Below are 18,873 nucleotides of genomic sequence, written 5' to 3' on the forward strand. Positions count from 1 at the left end.
TAACGTTCAGAGACATGTAGGTAACTTCTCTGAATCTGTGTGCAATGGGGATTATTTAGCAGTATTTGTTGCTGTTTGTGCTGGTCCTACCAGAAACCCTGAGCACAAGAGCCCAGCTGCCCAAAGCTTACTGGGGATGTGCTGAATCATATCCCTAGTCATCAAAGCTGTGCCTGTGGAATGACTCTTTGCTTTCTGCCAGTTCAGCCTCCCCTTCACAAAGTCTGTTGAGAAGCTTCTGGGGTAGATGCAGTCCTTGACAAACGTAGCTTTTAGGGTACCTATCTGGAGCACTGAATGAGCCAATGAACCCAATGAGCCAACGAACCCAGTGAACCCTCTGAATGAGCCAATGAGCACTGAATGAGCCAATGAGCCATTTTTTAAAAATTTCTGTAAAGAATTAATCTTCTCATTGTGTTGAAGACTAACATTAAAATCAAAACTTAAAACAGATTTAACTGCTCTGTAGTCTGAGCACCTAGTGGTACACCTAGTAATAGTGTTTATGAAGATGAATTGCACTTGAACATCTATACTCCAGTGTCCCTAGTCCAGGAACACCAGTAATGCAGAGGAAGCAGCATTTGGACACTGCTCCCCATCTCCTGAGCTGAGAATAGCAGTGCAGTGACACACTTCCCCTTCAGTTTTTCCCTGCGACTCCCATAGTGGTGTGGGGTGGTTCCTAGGAGCTGCAGGAGGTGCGGAACCACGTGTTCCATTGAGAGGAATGTCAGATAAGCCCCCATCTCCCTCATGCCCAGACCCTGCAGCATCTTCCCTGGCCTTGCAAAATCTTTAATCTGGCATATTCTGTTTCCCAGAGTTGCCAGATTAGAGGTTCAAGTGTACTGTAATTAAGACTAAATTTTGGATGATAGGACTCCTTTACTGTTACCCCAAAATCACTCCGTAGAGATGTGCTATGAGGCAAGATAGCTAGCGAGCCTGTTCATTGGGAATTTCCAAAATGTACTTATATTTAGTCATCACAGACTAGTCTACATGTGGGGTTTAATGCCGTTTTTAAGATGCAAATTTGGTAACTTGCTGTATGCAAGTGCCACTAATAAATAGTGTGCACACTAGCAATGTTGCCTCTAATTTGTTGCCATCGGTATGCTGAATAAATGTTTGTGCGCCAAGTCATGTGTGAAGGTGCACCACCAGTAAAACAAACCTGCATGCACTATAAACATGTGTGACCAATTTCTCCAACAGGACAAGGTTGGTATTTTAGAACTCATCACTCAAACAATTAAGTTTAAGAGAAATAAAAATTGAATATGTCTACCATTCAAAGCCCTAATATAACACTGTTTGAAACAATAAAATTAGAGACTGTATGAGCTATTGCTGGAAGTATCAAATAGTAGTAATAATAATGTGCATGTTTTGGAGGTGTGAGAGAGCTTTAAATCTGCTGCTGGTTATGTTAAGCTCTCCTGCTTTATTCCTCTCTTCTGCTGTGCAGAGATGGGGTATATTGGCACTGGGCGGGGGGGAGACAAAGGGAGGAGGAGGAGATGGGGAGACAGTGGGAGCCTGTGAGCTGGCTGCTGGGGACATCTTAGACAAATGTCATGGCCTCTGTCAAAGGCACTCACTGCACAGTAGACCTCAGACCACAGCAGCTCTACATCCTCCTGAGCCAGGTTTTATCCCCTCTTCCTTTCTTTGCAGACATGGAGTACAAGGGGCAGAGGCTTCCCTAACATCAGCCGTCCTCTACACCCCATTCTGCACAGCTCACAGGAGGGTTCAGGGAGTAACTACAGGATGGAGCAGTGTGGGGGGAGGGACATCATAGCACATGCTGCTGGATGTGCCTGCTCTGCTAATCATCTGGGGGACATTTGAATCTTTATTGCGTGGCCACACACGTTCATAGTTTGCAGGGGACACAGCACACAAGATGGCTTTCTCTGTTCTCAGTTCACATGGTGTGAATACATAATGGTAGTTGGCTGCAAACTGAGGGAGTAGCATTCTCGGGACAGCGGAGTTATTCCACAGTTCTTTATTTGCAGCTGATCCATGGGCATTATGCTGCTGCTCTCACTGTGCCTTGTGGGACAAAGTTGAGATCAGCTTTTAAAAACCCATGTTCATGTTTTGCCTCATCTGTTTTGGGCTGGTTAGCAGGTGATGTGTTCTAGGAAGGACAGACAATGGAAGGTGAAATGAAGACACATGTGGCCTCTGTGCTAAGGTCTTGAAGACTGATGTTGTGGCTTGCATTAGATAGAGGCCAGTCACTGGATGGAGTTGCTGCCATTTTGGAAACCAGCATGGAGAGTCTCCGGGCCTGTATGGGCTGGTGAATGGAGGGGAGATGGGACTAGTTTCTAGATGACATGTGTCTAAAATGGCTGTGGCTGTCAGGCACCCAGGATACAAGGCAGAAGGCATTTTATAGGACAAAATTAATAGTGTAAAGATAGGTACTTTGCTTCCAAGGGATGGGACACTTTGGTTTTGGCCTGACTTCCTGGCTGGCATTGAGCCTTTGCTGATGTAGGGCTGGAATCAGTGTGTTACTTCAGGGCATGACTGCAGTTAGCTTTCCATCTGGCTAATGTTAAGGTTCTGGGTCCCAAATTGAACCTGACTCTTTCGAGAATCAGCTGTTCTCCAGCATCTTCCCATCTGTGGTGGTAGAGTGAGCTGGCTTCTTACAAGGCCTTAGATGAGTTGTGCTATAATTCCTGTAGGCTTCTGTACAGTTCATTATAGAATGGGTAGGTCACATGTCCTTAAGGATGTTAAAATGCAGGTTGTTGCACAGTCAGTTTTCGGGGTTCGTCCCAATGTGTTCCTGACAGGTCCTCGAATACGTCAATGATACGTCATATGGAGCTACATGTGTTGGCTCCTGTTTAAGTGCGTGAAACATGCACAATTAGTTAACACGACAGACTCCCAGAGATCACACATCAGATACAGCTCAAAATCACCTGAGCAGGTTTATTGCCAAATGACATACACTAATAGTTGTCAGCAAACACTCACTGCTGTACCACTACACATTATGTAAGCCATGGCAACGGAGTAACGCCCATTAAGCACCGTAGTGCCCCCCAGTCCTACGGTCAGCTAGTGATCACTCTTTGCAATGCCCCTTTATAAACACCTACAAACAAATTTTACATCACTTGTGATGTACCAGGTTGCCATTCTCTTACCTAGTTCCTACCCCTCACCTTGCAGAAGGGCGGGGGGGGGGGGGGTCTAATTATTGTTATTCATGCTGTCAACCAGGTCCTGAACATAGGTCGGTATGTACATCAGTTTTTGAGGAGTTGGTTAGTACCAAGATGTTCCTTATTGAGACTTTCTGCTACTCCCCTTTGGCTCACAACCTGATCTTGATCTTTGTACCTGGTGCCTCCTTATGTTCTTCCATGCTCAAGCTATTAAGTGATGATAGTTATAAATAGGGTCCCTTTCCTGGTTGATGTGTTACTGAACCAAAGTCTTGCTCGCTAAATTCCAGGCCTATTGCTGTTCCAGGCCTTTATTCAGGCCTGCTGACTCCATGTTACCAAACGTCAACTTACTACACCGGTAATTGTGTTAACGTGAAAAACTCAGTTACATGCACCCGCAGCTGGCTCCCTGGGAGCCAGTGCATATCGCTCCCAGAGAGCCAGCTGCAGCCCTGCAGGACAATCCCAATACAGTACTCTTGGGCACTGTTTTAACATAAGAAGGGCCATACTGGGTCAGACTAAAGGTCCATCTAGCCCAGTATCCTGTCTGCCAACAGTGGCCAATACCAGGTGCCCTGAGGGAGTAAACCAAACAGGTAATGATCAAACAATCTCTCTTCTGCCATCTATCTCCACCCTCTGACAAACAGAGGCTAGGAACACCATCTCTTACCCATCCTGACTGATAGCCATTAATGGGCTTAACCTCCATGAATTTATCTAGTTCTCTTTTAAACCATGTTATCTGTTGACTTATCGGATAGCAACTAGTCCTTAACATCCCTAGAGTAAACAAAGCGAGTAATCATCATGTGATCCCTCTGTCATTCATTTCCAGTCTCTGATGAACTGAGGCTAGGGATACGGTTCCTATCCATCCTGGTTAATAGCCATTGATGGACCTAACCACCATGAATTTTTTTAGGGAGTATTATTATTTTTAAACGCTGTTCAAGTCTTGGTCTTCAACTCATCTGGCAAGAAGTTCCACGGGCCAACTGTGCGCTAGTTGAAGGAAAAACTTTCTCTTTATTTTAAACCTGCCACCTATCAATTTCATTTGATGATGCCTAGTTCTTATGTTATGGGGTTTACGTGTAACAGGGCTTCATACAGATTTACCTAGATATCAAGGAGTTTTTAATCATGTTAACTTGAGCTAGCATGATTTAAAGATGCATACTTTTTGCCCGTAAAGAAATAACTTTGAGGACTTTTTAAAAGGAGTTGGAAGAAGTCTAAACTAAAGTGGCAGTGGCAGATTTTCAGAATATAGGCTGTTTAGACTAAAAGCTTCTTGCGCAAGAAGCCTGCATCGGAAGAGATCTTCCACAAAAACTTCTTGAGCAAGTGCGCTTTTGCAGTGTGGATGCGCTTTGAAAAAGCAATGCGTTTTTGCAAAAGCGTCCTGACTGCATGGACACTCTCGAAAGTAAACTCGGATTGATATGCACAGAATGGCCACAAGGGCTTTCCTCTTTCCTCATATTGCGCAAAAAACCTTCTTCCCAGTCAACACACCACACCTTTTTGCAAAAGAGCTCTTTCACAAGGCATTCTTCGTCGTAGAATGAAGAATACCTACTCCGGGGGAAAACCCGCTGTTTCTTTTTGTGCCAAAAAAGTAGTGCTTGAGGTGTGGAAGCTCTGAGATTTTTTGGGGGGAAAAAAACCGCTGTTTTCCCGCAAAAACACTGTAGTGTAGACATAGCCATAGTGTAGCTGACCTGAGTGGGGAAAAAATTCACTGTTTCTTTATAGGATAATTCTACTTTTAAACTTGCATTTAAGTTTTCATCTGAAGATTCGACCGTTTGAAAAGGCAGTCAGGAGCATGCATGTGACTTACAGAGCATTTGCAGAGGGAACTTGAAAAGTTTTTTTCCCTCTAATCTTTCATGGTTTGTTTGGGTTTTTTTGCCAGTAAGTCTAGCAAAGAGCTTGACCCAAGAATCCTCTTGCATGAGAATTGTTTATATTAAATAAAAATCTAAAGAACACTAGAAAAGCTGTGTCTATTGTATGTTTACCTACTGGAGCTCCAGTCATACATACTTGTACCATGGTACAAGAGTAATTCCGCATTTACCAATTAAAATTTCAAAGTTGGCCATGGTGAGATAAAGGTTGGGTTTTTTCCAGTGACCAGCAGAAACTGCGTAATTTGTAAACACTAGTTGATAACTCTCTCTCTCCTCCCCCTTCCCCCCCGCCCCAGAAACCAGGAGTGAGTGATAGCTTTGTATGAGAGAAATGCCTATTTGGCTTAGACTGGGAAATCAAGCAACTCTGGCACCAGTGAACATTTCTCTAACAACTTTGCATATGTAGAAACAATGTTGATGAATTTGGTAGCGCCTGACGGTTAATGCAGTTTTTTCATTCCGTTTTTAATATTTAAGTATTTTACACATTAAACCAGGCCTGGGGAAAATACGGCCTGTAGGCTGGATCTGGTCTTCCAAGCCACTGGATGGAGTCATATCCCCTCCCAGATCAGACATCCCAATTCCCTGCCCCAGATCATAGTCCCCTCATGCCCTAGCTCACAACCCAAATCCTTGCACCCCCTCCTATACCTCAATTCCCTGCCCCAGGGCACAACTGCCTCCTTCATCCAACTCCCTCCCTTACCACAGGCTCCCTTCTGCACCAGAACTCCATCCCAAACCTTGTACCTCCTCCATTAATATCATGGAAGAGTGTGGCCCCTGATCACTTGGCAGTTTCTTGGAGTGGGCCCCCCCCATATAAAAAATTATTGCCCACCCCTGATTTAAACAGCCCACTTAACCCCCGTACGCTGGGCCTGAGGAAGAATGTAAACCTCATTGTCTGTATTCACTTCTTTAGAACTTCTGGTAGGGGCTGAGGCATAATCTTTCCCTTCCTCCACACATGCTTTACATTTTATAATCAATTAAATTTAAAAACTTTTTTTATTTTTGTTTTCAGGTACCATTTTAGTAGTAGTTTCTTTATTTGTGCATTTTAGGCAGGAAATAGACTGTTTCTCTGCAAACATTAAGTAGATGCATGATTCTTGTCATGTTAATCCTGTTCAGGTATGTGGGAATTCCCATGCTTAAGTATTTGCAGGATCAGAGACCTAAAACAGCATTAATCAATTTTTTCGTAATGGTATTATAAGCTTTGTCACTGTTGAACAAAATTGCTTCACTGACGATGCACATTGTGAATTTTTTTCAGTACTGTAATATGGTTATTGTGAACTCATCTAGATACACAGGCCAAAACTTCAAAAATGAGAGGCTAAATTTTGGCTTTGTAAGGCTTTATAAAAGCACATCGGTGAATTAGGAGCATAAATCCTATTAGCTTGAAAGTACAAACTATATGGAAGAGGTACAACCTGGTCCAGCACAAACTTACTTGATATGTATCAGAAGGCGGTGTTGGAAGTGTAGCATGAGTTATTTTGCTTATTAGTTCCATTTTGTGGTGTTCTCCTAATAAGTATTACAATGAGGCCTGGGATCTTTTCTTTTTCTTGTTATAGTGTAATTGAGTGAATCCTTGTAAGTAGGAAATTGAAGAAACCAAGTTCTAAATAGACTAAATGGGAAGGAATTATACTAGCAAATGTGGTGTTACCAATATTTTTCATAATTTCTATCCCTCCTGCCTTAGAATCACAGATTAAAAAATGGTATGGTAAAGCCAGTCAGCTGCTTCTTGACCATTTTGTTTCCCTTTTAATAGTAGCAAGTTTTCCCTTCACATTTAGTTAACATGTGTCTTTAGTAAAGGACTTAAACTATGTGGCTACGTCTACACTGGCCACAATTTCCGGAAAAGCCATGCAAATCAGGTAAGTCAGGATAGGGAAATCCGCGGGGGATTTAAATATCCCCCACGGATTTAAATAAACAAGTCTGCCGCTTTTTTTCTGCCTTGGGGAAAAGCCGGAAAAAAAAGCGTCTAGACTGGCGCGATCCTCCAGAATAAAGCCCTTTTCCGGAGGATCTCTTATTCCTACTTCGAAGTAGGAATAAGAGATCCTCAGGAAAAGGGCTTTATTCAGGAGGATCGTGCCAGTCTAGATGCTTTTTTCCCGGCTTTTCCCCAAGCTGGGAAAAAAGCGGCGGCCATGTTTATTTAAATCTGCGGGGGATATTTAAATCCCCCGCGGATTCCCTATCCTGACTTACCTGATTTGCATGGCTTTTCCGGAAATTGTGGCCAGTGTAGACGTAGCCTTTGTGTGTGTCTTAGGTATACCTGATAACCATCTTTGTGAACAGTTTCAGAACAAAACAGTGGTTGGCTTTAGTATGCAGGTGATGTTAGCCTGTGATATACAGGCTGTCAAATAATCTGGTGGTCTCTTCTGGCCTTAAACATTGACTCTAGTATTGCTCTTACATTCTGACCTTTAAACATTTTTGGATTATTCACTCATGTAATATATTCAACAAAATGCATTGTCAATGGGGAGGAGAGACCACTAGTAGTTGTGGGGTTTTTTTAGGCAATGTAGCGGGAAAATGAGTCGTCATATCTGAGTCAAGTTGGACACAAGCTTATTGAGGAACCTATCCCAGGAGAGAATTTAAAAAATAAAAGGCAGCAGATGGCAGCAATGATGCATCATACTTCCTATTGTTAAAAACAGTTATTCTATAGTGGTTTGTGACATGGTTCAGATTTGGTAATTTGGGCCAAGTTACTCTGTCTTGCTACGGGGTCTCAAGGGAAACTTGCAGGAGATTATTCACTGTTCTGCCAATTAAGCAGTAGTGAGAATAGTGAGACGCTTTGAGTTAAATAGTTTCTTCTGGACATTGGCCAACTTAACTATTTAACATGAGCATATCTGAGGTTGGAGAGTTCGGCTATCTGTGGGACTTAATGTATTTTAGCCTTTAAGAATTGAGGCAACAAGTAGTAGCACTTCCTAAATTCAGTTTGTGTTTTGTGGACAGAACCATTTGTCTGCAACAGACTTAATACACTGGGCCATAAAAAAATCAGCTGAAAAAGTTGCTCAGAGTACAACAAATATACCCTGCATAAAAGAGGGGTGTAGAGACCTCTGAAATGACATCACTTGAAACAAAACTCTACACACCTTGCAGACAGTACATGGAAATTGGGGACTTCGACAGCTGATGATGATTCATTTTGGCCTGTAAATTCTTGCTGAAGCCACCTTGCAGTGTTGCTCCCCAAAGTAAAAAAAAAAAAGAAATCAAGCTCGACCAATATGTGATGATTCTCAGTCCAGACTGGCATTGTCACAGTTTTTTCCTATTGTACTTTTAGTACAGAAACCCTTCCCCAAGGATTACTAATTATGCATGTCCAACTTCTGTCCATATGTACTAATTAATGCAAGGACTGGCTCACTTGATGCACTTACTCAACTAGGAATATTTTCTTCAAACTCCTGAAACATGTTTTAAAATCATCTACATGCTCAGTTTCTATAGTATGACTTTCCCATTCTCACAAATACTAATACAAGCTCCTGATCAACCTGGGGATAATTGACTTGTTCCAATATCCTTCTGTTACCTCTACCATCTTGTCTCTTCTATAGGATGTCTCCAGATAGTGTGGTTAAATCCAACCCCTCTCAATTAACTGTTTTCACTGTTGTTACTGTTCCAAATGCTATGAATGACCCATTTCTATCCTGACTTGATTAGCTTCATTAACACAAGCAACTTCTTCCTTGCATATACTCCTGCTTCTATAACTTCCACTCCAGTTCATCTGATGAAGTGGTTTTTACCCATGAAAGTTTACGTCCAACAGATGTTAGTCCTGTGGCACCTTGGAGACTCCTAGTAGTTTTTGCAGATACAGACTAACATGTCTGTCCCTCGGAGACTGATAAATCACTTGTAAGTTGTCATGTTTCTTACATTTGAAACCTGCATGTGGTTGCAGTTTTTCTTTGTAAACGTGTTACTGATAAATAGGGTATTACAAAGGACTTGAAATATTTAGTTTTTGAAGATGGGACTTGTATTTGCTTTTTCAAAATATATCTTTCTTGAAAGCAATCCATGTCTCCAGGGGTAGTTAGGTTTTATATACTTTACAGCCATGGCTAACACCTTACTGATGAGCCATCTTCTCTTCACAGTTGTGAATATTAAAACTTGTGGGTTACTAGTATGGGAATGCAGGCTCAGTAGTGGCCATTTGGTAGAAAACACTTTACCACTGTGAAAAGATTATAGGTAATTCTCCTTATTTGAAAGCCTTTCCAAAGGTTTATTCTCTGGCAAGCATTAAAGTCAGTGGAAAACAAAATAGAAATTAATAGCAAGGTATTTACATAAAGGTATAATGCAGCACCTAGAAGATTCCTGCATAACTTTGTACACCCAAGCATATGAGGTAGACTGGACAAAAGTCTTCTCTACTTTTGTCACACTAGTGAAATAACTCTGGCAATAGTAAGCTGGAAGTTGTAAAGAACTTCAAAAAGGAGTCTAAGCTCTGTAAAATAGGGAATAGACAAGGTAAAGATAGCTGAGTAATCTGAGAAGAATATGATTGTAAACTTGCTTAAACAGAAGATGAAGGATTGTGTTCAATAGTAGTTTAGGAACTTTCAGAATCTGAAAACTGCTGAAGCGAGAACCTTTCCTAGACAAGTGGTGTCAACTTTAGCAGTATGTATTCTTAGCTTTTTAAAAAAACTTCTAGGGTTCCAGTCTCTGTAGTTGCACAGAGAATCTTCTGAACCTGAATTAAGCATGCAATAAGTCATCTTTCTGAGTCTGCAGGCATGGGTTAATCACTTGTGCTGCTGTTCAGAGCTTGTTAGGTAGCAGCAGAATAAATGTTAATTTCATCACTTCAGTTGGCAAGACTTGACTTAGAATCTGCAAAGTATCAATGAAACTTTTGAATAGGTCAGTTTCATGCTGGTGCTTTTTAGGAAAGCTCTGAGCAACAGCAGAGTAAGACTATCTATTGGCAAAGTAAAACTGAAAAGATGTTGGGCGAGAATTTGGGAGAATTTTGGAATTTGAATGGATGGGAGGAGTAACAATCTCTTAGGTACTTGAAGACCACTATCATGTCCCCTCTCAGTCTTCTCTTTTCTAAACTAAAAAAGCCCAATTCTTTCAGTCTTCTCTCATAGTTCATGTTTTCTGGACCTTTAATAATATTTGTTGCTCTTCTCTGGACCGTCTCCAATTTTTCCACATCTTGAAATGTGGGCCCCAGAACTGGACACAATACTCCAACTGAGGCCTAATCAGTGCAGAGTAGAGTGGAAGAATAACTTCTTGTGTCTTGCTCACAACACTCCTGCTAAGGCATCCCAAAATCATGTTTGTGCTTTTTTTTCCAAGTGTCATGCTGTTGTCTCATATTTAGCTTGCTGTCCACTATGACCCCTAGATCTCTTTCTGCAGTACTCCTTCCTAGACAGTCGCTTCCCATTCTGTATGTATGAACTGATTGTTCATTCCTAAGTGGAGCGCTTTGCGTTTGACCTTATCCAACTTCATTCTATTTACTTCAGACCATTTCTCTAGTTTGTCGATCATTTTGAATTATGACCCTACAATTATGATAGCCAAACCCTTCTTTCTGTGCTTAACTCCTTGCACCTTATAGCTGCTGTATGGCAGCATAAAGAGTAAGAGTTTGGCAGCTGTGCAACAAGCCCTGTTCAACAGTAGAAGGTCATCCTCTAGGCCAGCCTATTTACCAGAGTAAAAGAGAACCCAAGTGACCTGAACTTCCATCCAGGCTTCTTGGAGTACCTGTTACATCTTCAGACATCTAGCAACAATATTAGCGTTCCATATCCCCATTCAGAGGAAGCTTTTTTTTCTCAATGCCATGGTGGCAAGATTTCTGAAAGGAGTCGTCCTCTGATATTCTCAGGTTCAACCCAGTCCCCTTATGGCAACTAAAAATAGTTTTGGCAGCTCTTAAGGAGCTTCCGTTCAAGCCCCTTGCATTCTGTCCACTGCCTCATCCGTCTCAGAGAAACATGCTCCTGATAGCCATTACCTCTGCAAAGAGGGTCTCTGAGTTGTGGGGTCGGATGGCAAGTGTGTCCTACCCACAGTCCTCCGAGGATAAGGTAACTCTGTGGACTTCATGGAGACAAGCAGTTTCTACTCAGACTATCCCTAGATCTCATCTTAAAACTGCATATGAAATGACTTGGGCTATGACTTCTCAGTGTATACGAGCTCATTCAGTGATAGCACAAGCGTCAGCAATAGTGTTATCAGTGACCTATACACTTTATACATTTGCAGGGAGGCCACATAGTCAGTCATACAAATATGGACCCTTCTACTATTACCACATCTTCTAGAGAGAATGCAGGCCTCATAGGGCAGTCCAGCAATCTGTTTTTCAGTAGTCTCCAGGCCTCTCCAGGTGGGGTACCTCTTGTGAATCACCCAATTAGAATACACATCTGCATTTATTCAGAGAAGACAAAATGGTTACTCACTGTAGCTATGGTTCTTCGAGATGTGATAGATCCATGGGATGGCAACCTTTCAGAAGTGGCGCATGGGCTGGCAACCTTTCAGAAGTGGCGTACCGAGATTTAACTCTTTCGTGGATCTGTGTGCTGGGGAAAGGAGGGTATAGGGGAGGCTGGGTACAGTGACCTTACTTTCGGAACCAGGTGCAGCTAGGGAGAACAGTTTAGTTTAAATTATTAATCAGATTAATAAGCATGAGAAAGTTAAACTTCATTTTAATAAAGGAAAATATGTCCAGCACTAAATGTTTCAATGTTTTCTTTATGGCAGGGGTGGGGAACCTTTTTTGGCTTGAGTCACCAACCAATAGAAAAATGTTGGGGACGGCACAAGTGAGAAGCAAAAACACTCCTTCAAAAAACCTCAGTGCTCACTGATGTGGCCCAATTGAGACACCTCACTCCTCTGACACGACACGAAAGCTTATGCTCCTACACTTCAGTTAGTCTATAAGGTGCCACAGGACTCCTCGTCGCTCTCACTCCTCTGGTGCCCCAGCCCCATGGGGTGAGTGGAAGAGAAGGGACACTGAGGTTCAGGGCTTTCCATCATAGACCAGATTTACTTTTCTGGGATTCTGGAGTTAGTAGATTTTTATGGACCTCTTTAGGCTCTGGAGTAGGGACAAAAATGATGGGTACAGTGTGCAAGAAAGGGCTGTCAGCAAATAGGATAGGAATGGGCTGCAGGATCTGGGAGGGAGGTGGGGTGCAGAAGGTCACAGGGGAGAAGTTTCAAGGTGTCCTCCTGGGGATGAGGTAGGTGCAGAAGCAGGCTGGGAGTAGGGTGAAGGGAGCAGGACCAAGGGAGGGTGCAGTGTGACCAGGAGAGAGGGTGCAGTAGCAAGTGGATGAAGGAGCATGGTGGGTTGTCAGAGCAAGCTGGGAGTGCCAGGTCTTGAGGAGGGAGAGTAAGGAGTTCGGGTGGGGGGTGAACTGGGCATGAGGGGACATCTTACCTAGCCACACTGTCCCAGACATCTTGAAGGGAGGCCCTGCTGCTGGGGCCCATGTGGTCCAAGCCCAGCCCTGGAAGACCCCTTACCACTGTGGTCTGGGGCCAGCCCTGGAGTCCCCGCTGTTGTGGCCTACGTGGTCTGAGGCTAGAGGCGTCGCTGCCATGCAGTCCTGGGCCGGCTCTGTACTGCGTGGCTGCAGCAGTGGTGCCTCTGGTCCCAGCCAAGGCACTGCTGAGGAGCCTCTATTCCCAGTGCTGCCTCCTCCCACCTCAGCCTAACTTGCTGCAGACAGGAGGGAGCGCTCTCCAGGAGGGAGATAGGGGTAAGGCTGAGTTCCCACCCGCTTGCCACTGAAAATTAGCTTGCGTGCCCTAAGTTGCCAACCCCTGCACTAGGAGGTGGGGCCTGGACCTGCCTCACGGGTTGGGTCAAAGCTCTAGGCGGGCCAGATTCAGCTAGCTGATGGGGTTTTGCCCACTCCTGAACTAAACTTGCATGCAGCTCGGACTTAGCTACTCTTGCACAAACATTGGTGTTTCAGGTATGATTAAGAAAATAGGGTTAGGGCATGCCGACAGTACAGTGAAGCAGTAAATATTTTTATAGGTTGGTTTAAGGAAACTTGTCAGAAAATGGAACAATTAAAGGCCTGAAAGTATTAGAAAGTCTGCAATGTTTTGTTTAGGAAAACTATTTGACTTAGTTGTTACAGTTCATAAAATGAAACATTAAAGCATTGCTCTGTAACTGGGGTTTGGACTTTGAGTGGCAATGGCATATGAGCTCCCTCACTGTGTAATAATGTACTATTTTTGGCGTCTGGGTGTTGGCTTGTCTCTTCAGAAGCAATAGAAAGTTAGTTACATGTGCAAGAAGGAGATTTGTAATGTGAGCTCTCCTGTAGTACAACTTGTTAAACATGGGCTGCTGCTTCAGTAAAGAAGTAACTACCGGCAAAAACAATGAAAAAACTGGCCTGTTACAAAAATCTGTGGAAGAGGAGGCATCAGAAACCAGGATAAGTAAAACTTTACCTTCAATTTTAGAAACTGTGGAAAGTAAGAAGCTGAACGCAATAGAAAAGACAGCTAATGGGAGAGGTGCTCTAGTCAGCATTGAGTGCATTCATTCTGATAAATGCGTTGAGTCAAATCCTAAACGTGGGTTCTGGGGCAGAAAAACAAAGTATCCTTCATATGAAAGTTTAGAGAACACTCATCGTGGACAAGTCACTAAGACACAGCATAACGGACCTTTTAACTTTTTTCTTTCATTTAATCGTATCTTCAAGGTCTTTAATAGTTATAAAAATGTGGAAAAGAGTAAAGAAACGGAAGACTGGGATATCGGTGAAAGAGTAATTGAAAATACCAATAGGAATGTTAAGTGTGTGAATAATACAGAAATCTCTCAGTGTAATAGTCACAACGGAAACAAATCCATTGTAGTCGGAAAGCCATGTTGCTCATTGGACTGTGTTTCTCCTTCGTGGGGACCAGTAGCTCTAGACCAAGACTCACAAGAAGAATCTTTGTTAAATGTGAGTTATCTGGAATATTACCCAGTTAAATGTGAGTGTTCACAAACACAAAATGAAACAGAGAATGTTCAAGATAACAATCGTGACAGCCATAGAGAGATTTCAGATATATTGCACAGACAAATAGTAGTTCCAGCCTTGACTTATATTGATATAGACCATGGAAAATACAGACGAGATAAGGAGTTTTATAGCATTTGTATTGTAGATGCTGAAGATCTGAAAATGGATGAAGAGATGCCATCTACAAAGCATGGATTGATAGCAGCAGACGTAGATCATTCAGCTGTTACAGTTGAAGGAATGTGCAATGTGGTATGCTCTCCAGACACTGAGAGAGAATTTTCAATCTTGCAGTCAGTACCAGTGCAAGCAGAGTTTAATATACAGAAAGAACTCTTTATAGATGAAAGAGAGCACAAGTCAAACCCGCAAAAAAATGAAATAAAGGAGTATTGTTGTATGGACTTCCAGTCATCTTATAATGGCTTACTGGATCGCAGCTGTCAGGCACATAGGCTAAATGTGGATACTATAGCAACAGATGGTTTAAGAGCACTAATATATGATGAAGAGTTTCCTGATAAAAGAATGCAAAGAATGGGTACGCTAGATAGTGTTGGTTTGAATGAATCAGTTCATAAAAACACTGAGTCGGTACAATTTGTGAATGCTCTCCAAGAACGTTACTGTCCATATTCAGTAAGTGTGAAACATGTTGACAGCTCCACTTCTGACATGTTGGCTTTCAGTGCTAAAGAATATAATTCAAAAAAGACTGAGAGAAATGATAACTCTGACACCACCTCAGTAAATGTTCTCTTAAATAAAATGAACCCTGAAAAGGAAGCAAATATTAAACAAAAGTTAGATGATACTACAGGTAACTTACGTTTTCAGTTAGAATTTCACAAAGTATATGATGATTCCTTTCCAATGAGTCAAGATCTGGAATACCTTAGCCAAGAGGATTCCCTACTAAATCTAAAAAGGAAACTAAATTCTAATGAGAAAAAAAATAAATTTCACACAGCATACTATGAATTTAAAAGAGAGATCCCTTTTACCACTTGTGAACAAGACAATAAAATGGAACTACTTCTGGAAGATAAAGAGAGATACACAGGTGAAACTTCATGCAGCCTGGAAAATGCTGTGGTTGTAAACATGACTGAAGGGCCCTCAAAATTGGAGTGTGTTTTGGATTGTCAAATGGCTATGAAAGGCAGTGCTGAAACAAAGATAATGTCAAATGTTTCAAGTCCTGATACCATGCAAGATGACAATCATGTGAGCATTGTTGGGCAAACGCCCTCATTTCAAGCAAATAACTTTTCTGTGGAAAGTCTGAAGACTTCAGTAAGGGTAAGAAATCATACACTAGCATCTTGCAAATCATATAACATAAGTACACATGAGATAATTCAAAAGGAAAATTGTCTAGAATGTCAGTTTTCACCACAACTGCCAGAAAATAAAGGTAAAATATGTGACTATTCCAGTTCATTGAACAAAAACAGTACTTCCTCTGTATCTTTGCAGGCATATTCAAATGTGAATAAAATGGACTTGAATTATAAACAAGATGAACTATGGGATAAATGTTCATTTCATGCAATGGAAAGTCAATTAAGTATGGGGACTAATCCTGCCAGATTAACAGGTGGTGGTGTAGAAATGATAAAACAGCTAAAACAAGAAATGTGCCAATGGGGGACTGTTAATAATGAAACAGAAAATAGTGAGCCAAATTCTGAAGTTATCATTTTTGATCATGACAGTAGTATTCTAAGTCATAGAGACTTAATACACAATCAGAATGTTTTCTCTGTTATGCATGATAAACCTGTGACTTTGGAAGGTGATCCATCTGATACATTAAAAATGGGAAACAGTTTCAGAAATCATAGAAGTGCTAGTAATGATATATTTGGATCTCCTAGCTGTCGGTCTGCATCAAGCCAAAGATCATATTCAGATGGTTTTCAAAAAGACGTGCGAGAGTGTGATGAGAGAGAACCAATTAATGTTAAAAGGTCTACTGAAGAACTTTTGGAAACTTACAAAGAATGTGCTACAGGTGTAAAGGAACCAGAATTTCAAAGGGGTGAAAAAAACCTGTGTCATAATCTGTTAAAGGAAGAAAGCAATCTTTTTAATACATCAACTGAAAATGCAGAAGCACGAATAAGTGAGAATAAAAAGAAGTTGGAAACAAACACCGAATCCGAAAACAGCCGTTACATTCTAGATGCTGAGGTGAAAAGTTTGAATACTCTTTCCACCACAAATCATGAACAGACTGACATTTGTGATATGAGTGCATCTGATCAAGATTTTTTGGGGGGTTGTATAGATCCAGGGCAGGTAGATAGATACGCTGCTACACCTTCCTATCAATTACCTAATATCTCAGTTGTTGCCAGAGAGCATCAGCAAAGCAATGAGAGATGTGTTCTAGATCTGATGGAAGATATTTTGAATGAATCAGAAAATGCATGTAAACTGGATATACAAAATTCCCAAAGAAAAATGGATTCACAGTTCATAACTCTGCAGACTACTAATGTTGATTTAAGTCAGATATTTTCTGACACCATTTTTAATGATAATAGTGAATATCCGATGGGCTATTTATGGAATACCACTACTTCTAACACAGTTATGGAGAATGACAGACAACATACCATGAATGAGACTCTCAAGAACCAATCTCATGATGTGGTAGATGCTTCATTTGCTAAAGAAAGAGATCCTTATCCGTTCCTAGTAACAAAAAATGAAGGTATCTGGGGATGGCAAGAAGATGAAGAATTTGTAAGTATTTTTAAAAGTATGGTTTGATCATTTACACTATATTACATTTCAAAATATGGCTTTCGAAATTGTGAGCAGGAGTAAATCAAACTGTAGTTTGACTAAATAGCACGTTTCATTTGTACTCTTTTAAAAAGCATATTGATCAGTTTTGGCTCAAAGTGAAGTTACATCATGCTGATACAGTCCAAAAATGTTACTGACCATTGTCAGATGTAAACAGTGCTGTATTTTTGCTGTTCAGAAGTTTAATCCTTGGCAAAGCACTCCATTTCGAGAATTGTGGAATAAATGACATCTTGCAATATCTGTTCATCACAAGTAAGGAAAGGTATCTGGAGATTGTCAGCAGTCTCCTTCACAGTGGTATCTCAGGGCTATATTTATAACCACAATAAATGTTTTTTAGAGGTTTTTCAAATCCATTTTGCAGGGTGTTGATTTATTTGTGGCAATTCCGTGTCATATCAGATTAGATTTTTGGGCCCAATTAAACCTTGTGCCTACACACTTGACATCAAGTACTCATGCAGAAGGATACTAAGAAGGTTAGGACATTAGGTAAGGACTTAGAGTTCAGTTTTCTTCTCTGCCACAGACTTCCTCTATTAATGTAGGGAAATTGTTTAGACCGATACTTGAAAAGGTAGTTAGACATTGGAGCGCTGCAAGGAGCAACACCTCAGTACATTAAAATAAACAAAGATGCATATTTTACATTTCCATCTACAAATTGCGGTAATAGTGCTTCCCTTGCCAGAGCTGTTGAAGATAAATACAAGCGGAAAATGGATACTCAAGTACAATAGTGATGGGGCCACAAATTTACCTTAAATGTATGTTATACATAAACCTTGCTAATTTACCCCACTCTTTTTCCAGTTTAGTCTCTTGAAACAGAAATCATTTTCACCATGCCATCATTTATTTTAGCTCATCTGTTCTTCTCACCCTTCACTTCATCACTTTTTTTCCTTCTCCCAAAAAGCAAACCCAACCCTAAAATTCAGCACTTCTCTCCTGTGAAATCTGTTACATAGTAATAATGAGTTCCTGGTGACAATGGCAGCAGCATCACCTCCAACCTGGGTAGGTCTCAAATTCTCCCTTGTCAGAAGCCTCTCCTTTCCTTGCTGCTCTACTTAGTCCTGCGGGTTTTGCTTTATCCCTTCCTTCATTTAGGGAGGAGGCATGTATGGTGCTCCTGAAATTTTCAGCTCCTTGCTGGAATGGGATTAGGAATTTGGATATCTTCTGCTCACTTTTGAGACACACCAGGAAGTTGGGGGAGATGAAGAGGCCACAGTAGAGTTTAAGAGCAATGTCCTGGGTTTGTGGAAAAGTGACTTAATTTCTTCACATCTGTTTACCTGGTGGGGCTGGGTTGGAGTTGGTGTACTAGCACAATACAGCAATGTTTGGGTTGCAAACAGCTCAGAAATATAAAGGGTTCACTGAGTATCATTTGTATTACTTTTAATATTCAACAATTAGAAACTGTTACATTCACAAAATTAAGTTTAGTAGTTGGTGTCAAATAGCAGTAAATCTGTAATTGCCTGTAATATTGGGAAAATGTGGGGAGTCTTCAGAATATTTAAATGTGTAACTTCTTAATGCTTGAAAGATGCTAAAATAAGATGCTCCATAACGTGTATGCTGGAAGATGGTTTAAGTGTACAGTCTACAGTGTGATACTAGCTAGCTCTGTGATCATTTATCAGTGTAATGCCATAATATTTCTTGCGGGGGGGGGGGGGGGGGAGAAACCATGCCTGAATTCTACAAAAAGTGTACCACCTGCAACATACTAGTTGACAGGGTTGCAGACTATTGACCCTG

The 18,873-nt window shown here is 41.4% G+C and overlaps 1 protein-coding gene across 2 annotated transcripts in view; it reads left to right on the forward strand.

The window, feature by feature from the left end:
* Positions 1–18,873, forward strand: part of LARP4B (La ribonucleoprotein 4B) — a 109,951-nt gene that overhangs the window by 55,280 nt on the left and 35,798 nt on the right. The window contains exon 1 of one of the 2 annotated variants that reach the window (XM_075922716.1): positions 12,457–17,031. The exons of the other annotated variant lie outside the window; for it this stretch is intronic. Within the exon in view, the coding sequence (XP_075778831.1) occupies positions 13,594–17,031 (3,438 nt within the window). The 5' untranslated portion in view covers positions 12,457–13,593. Of the gene's footprint in view, positions 1–12,456; positions 17,032–18,873 lie in introns of those variants that run through there. 2 annotated transcript variants of the gene reach the window in all.

Source organism: Pelodiscus sinensis, chromosome 2, assembly GCF_049634645.1.
Source record: "Pelodiscus sinensis isolate JC-2024 chromosome 2, ASM4963464v1, whole genome shotgun sequence".
NCBI lineage: Eukaryota > Metazoa > Chordata > Testudines > Trionychidae > Pelodiscus > Pelodiscus sinensis.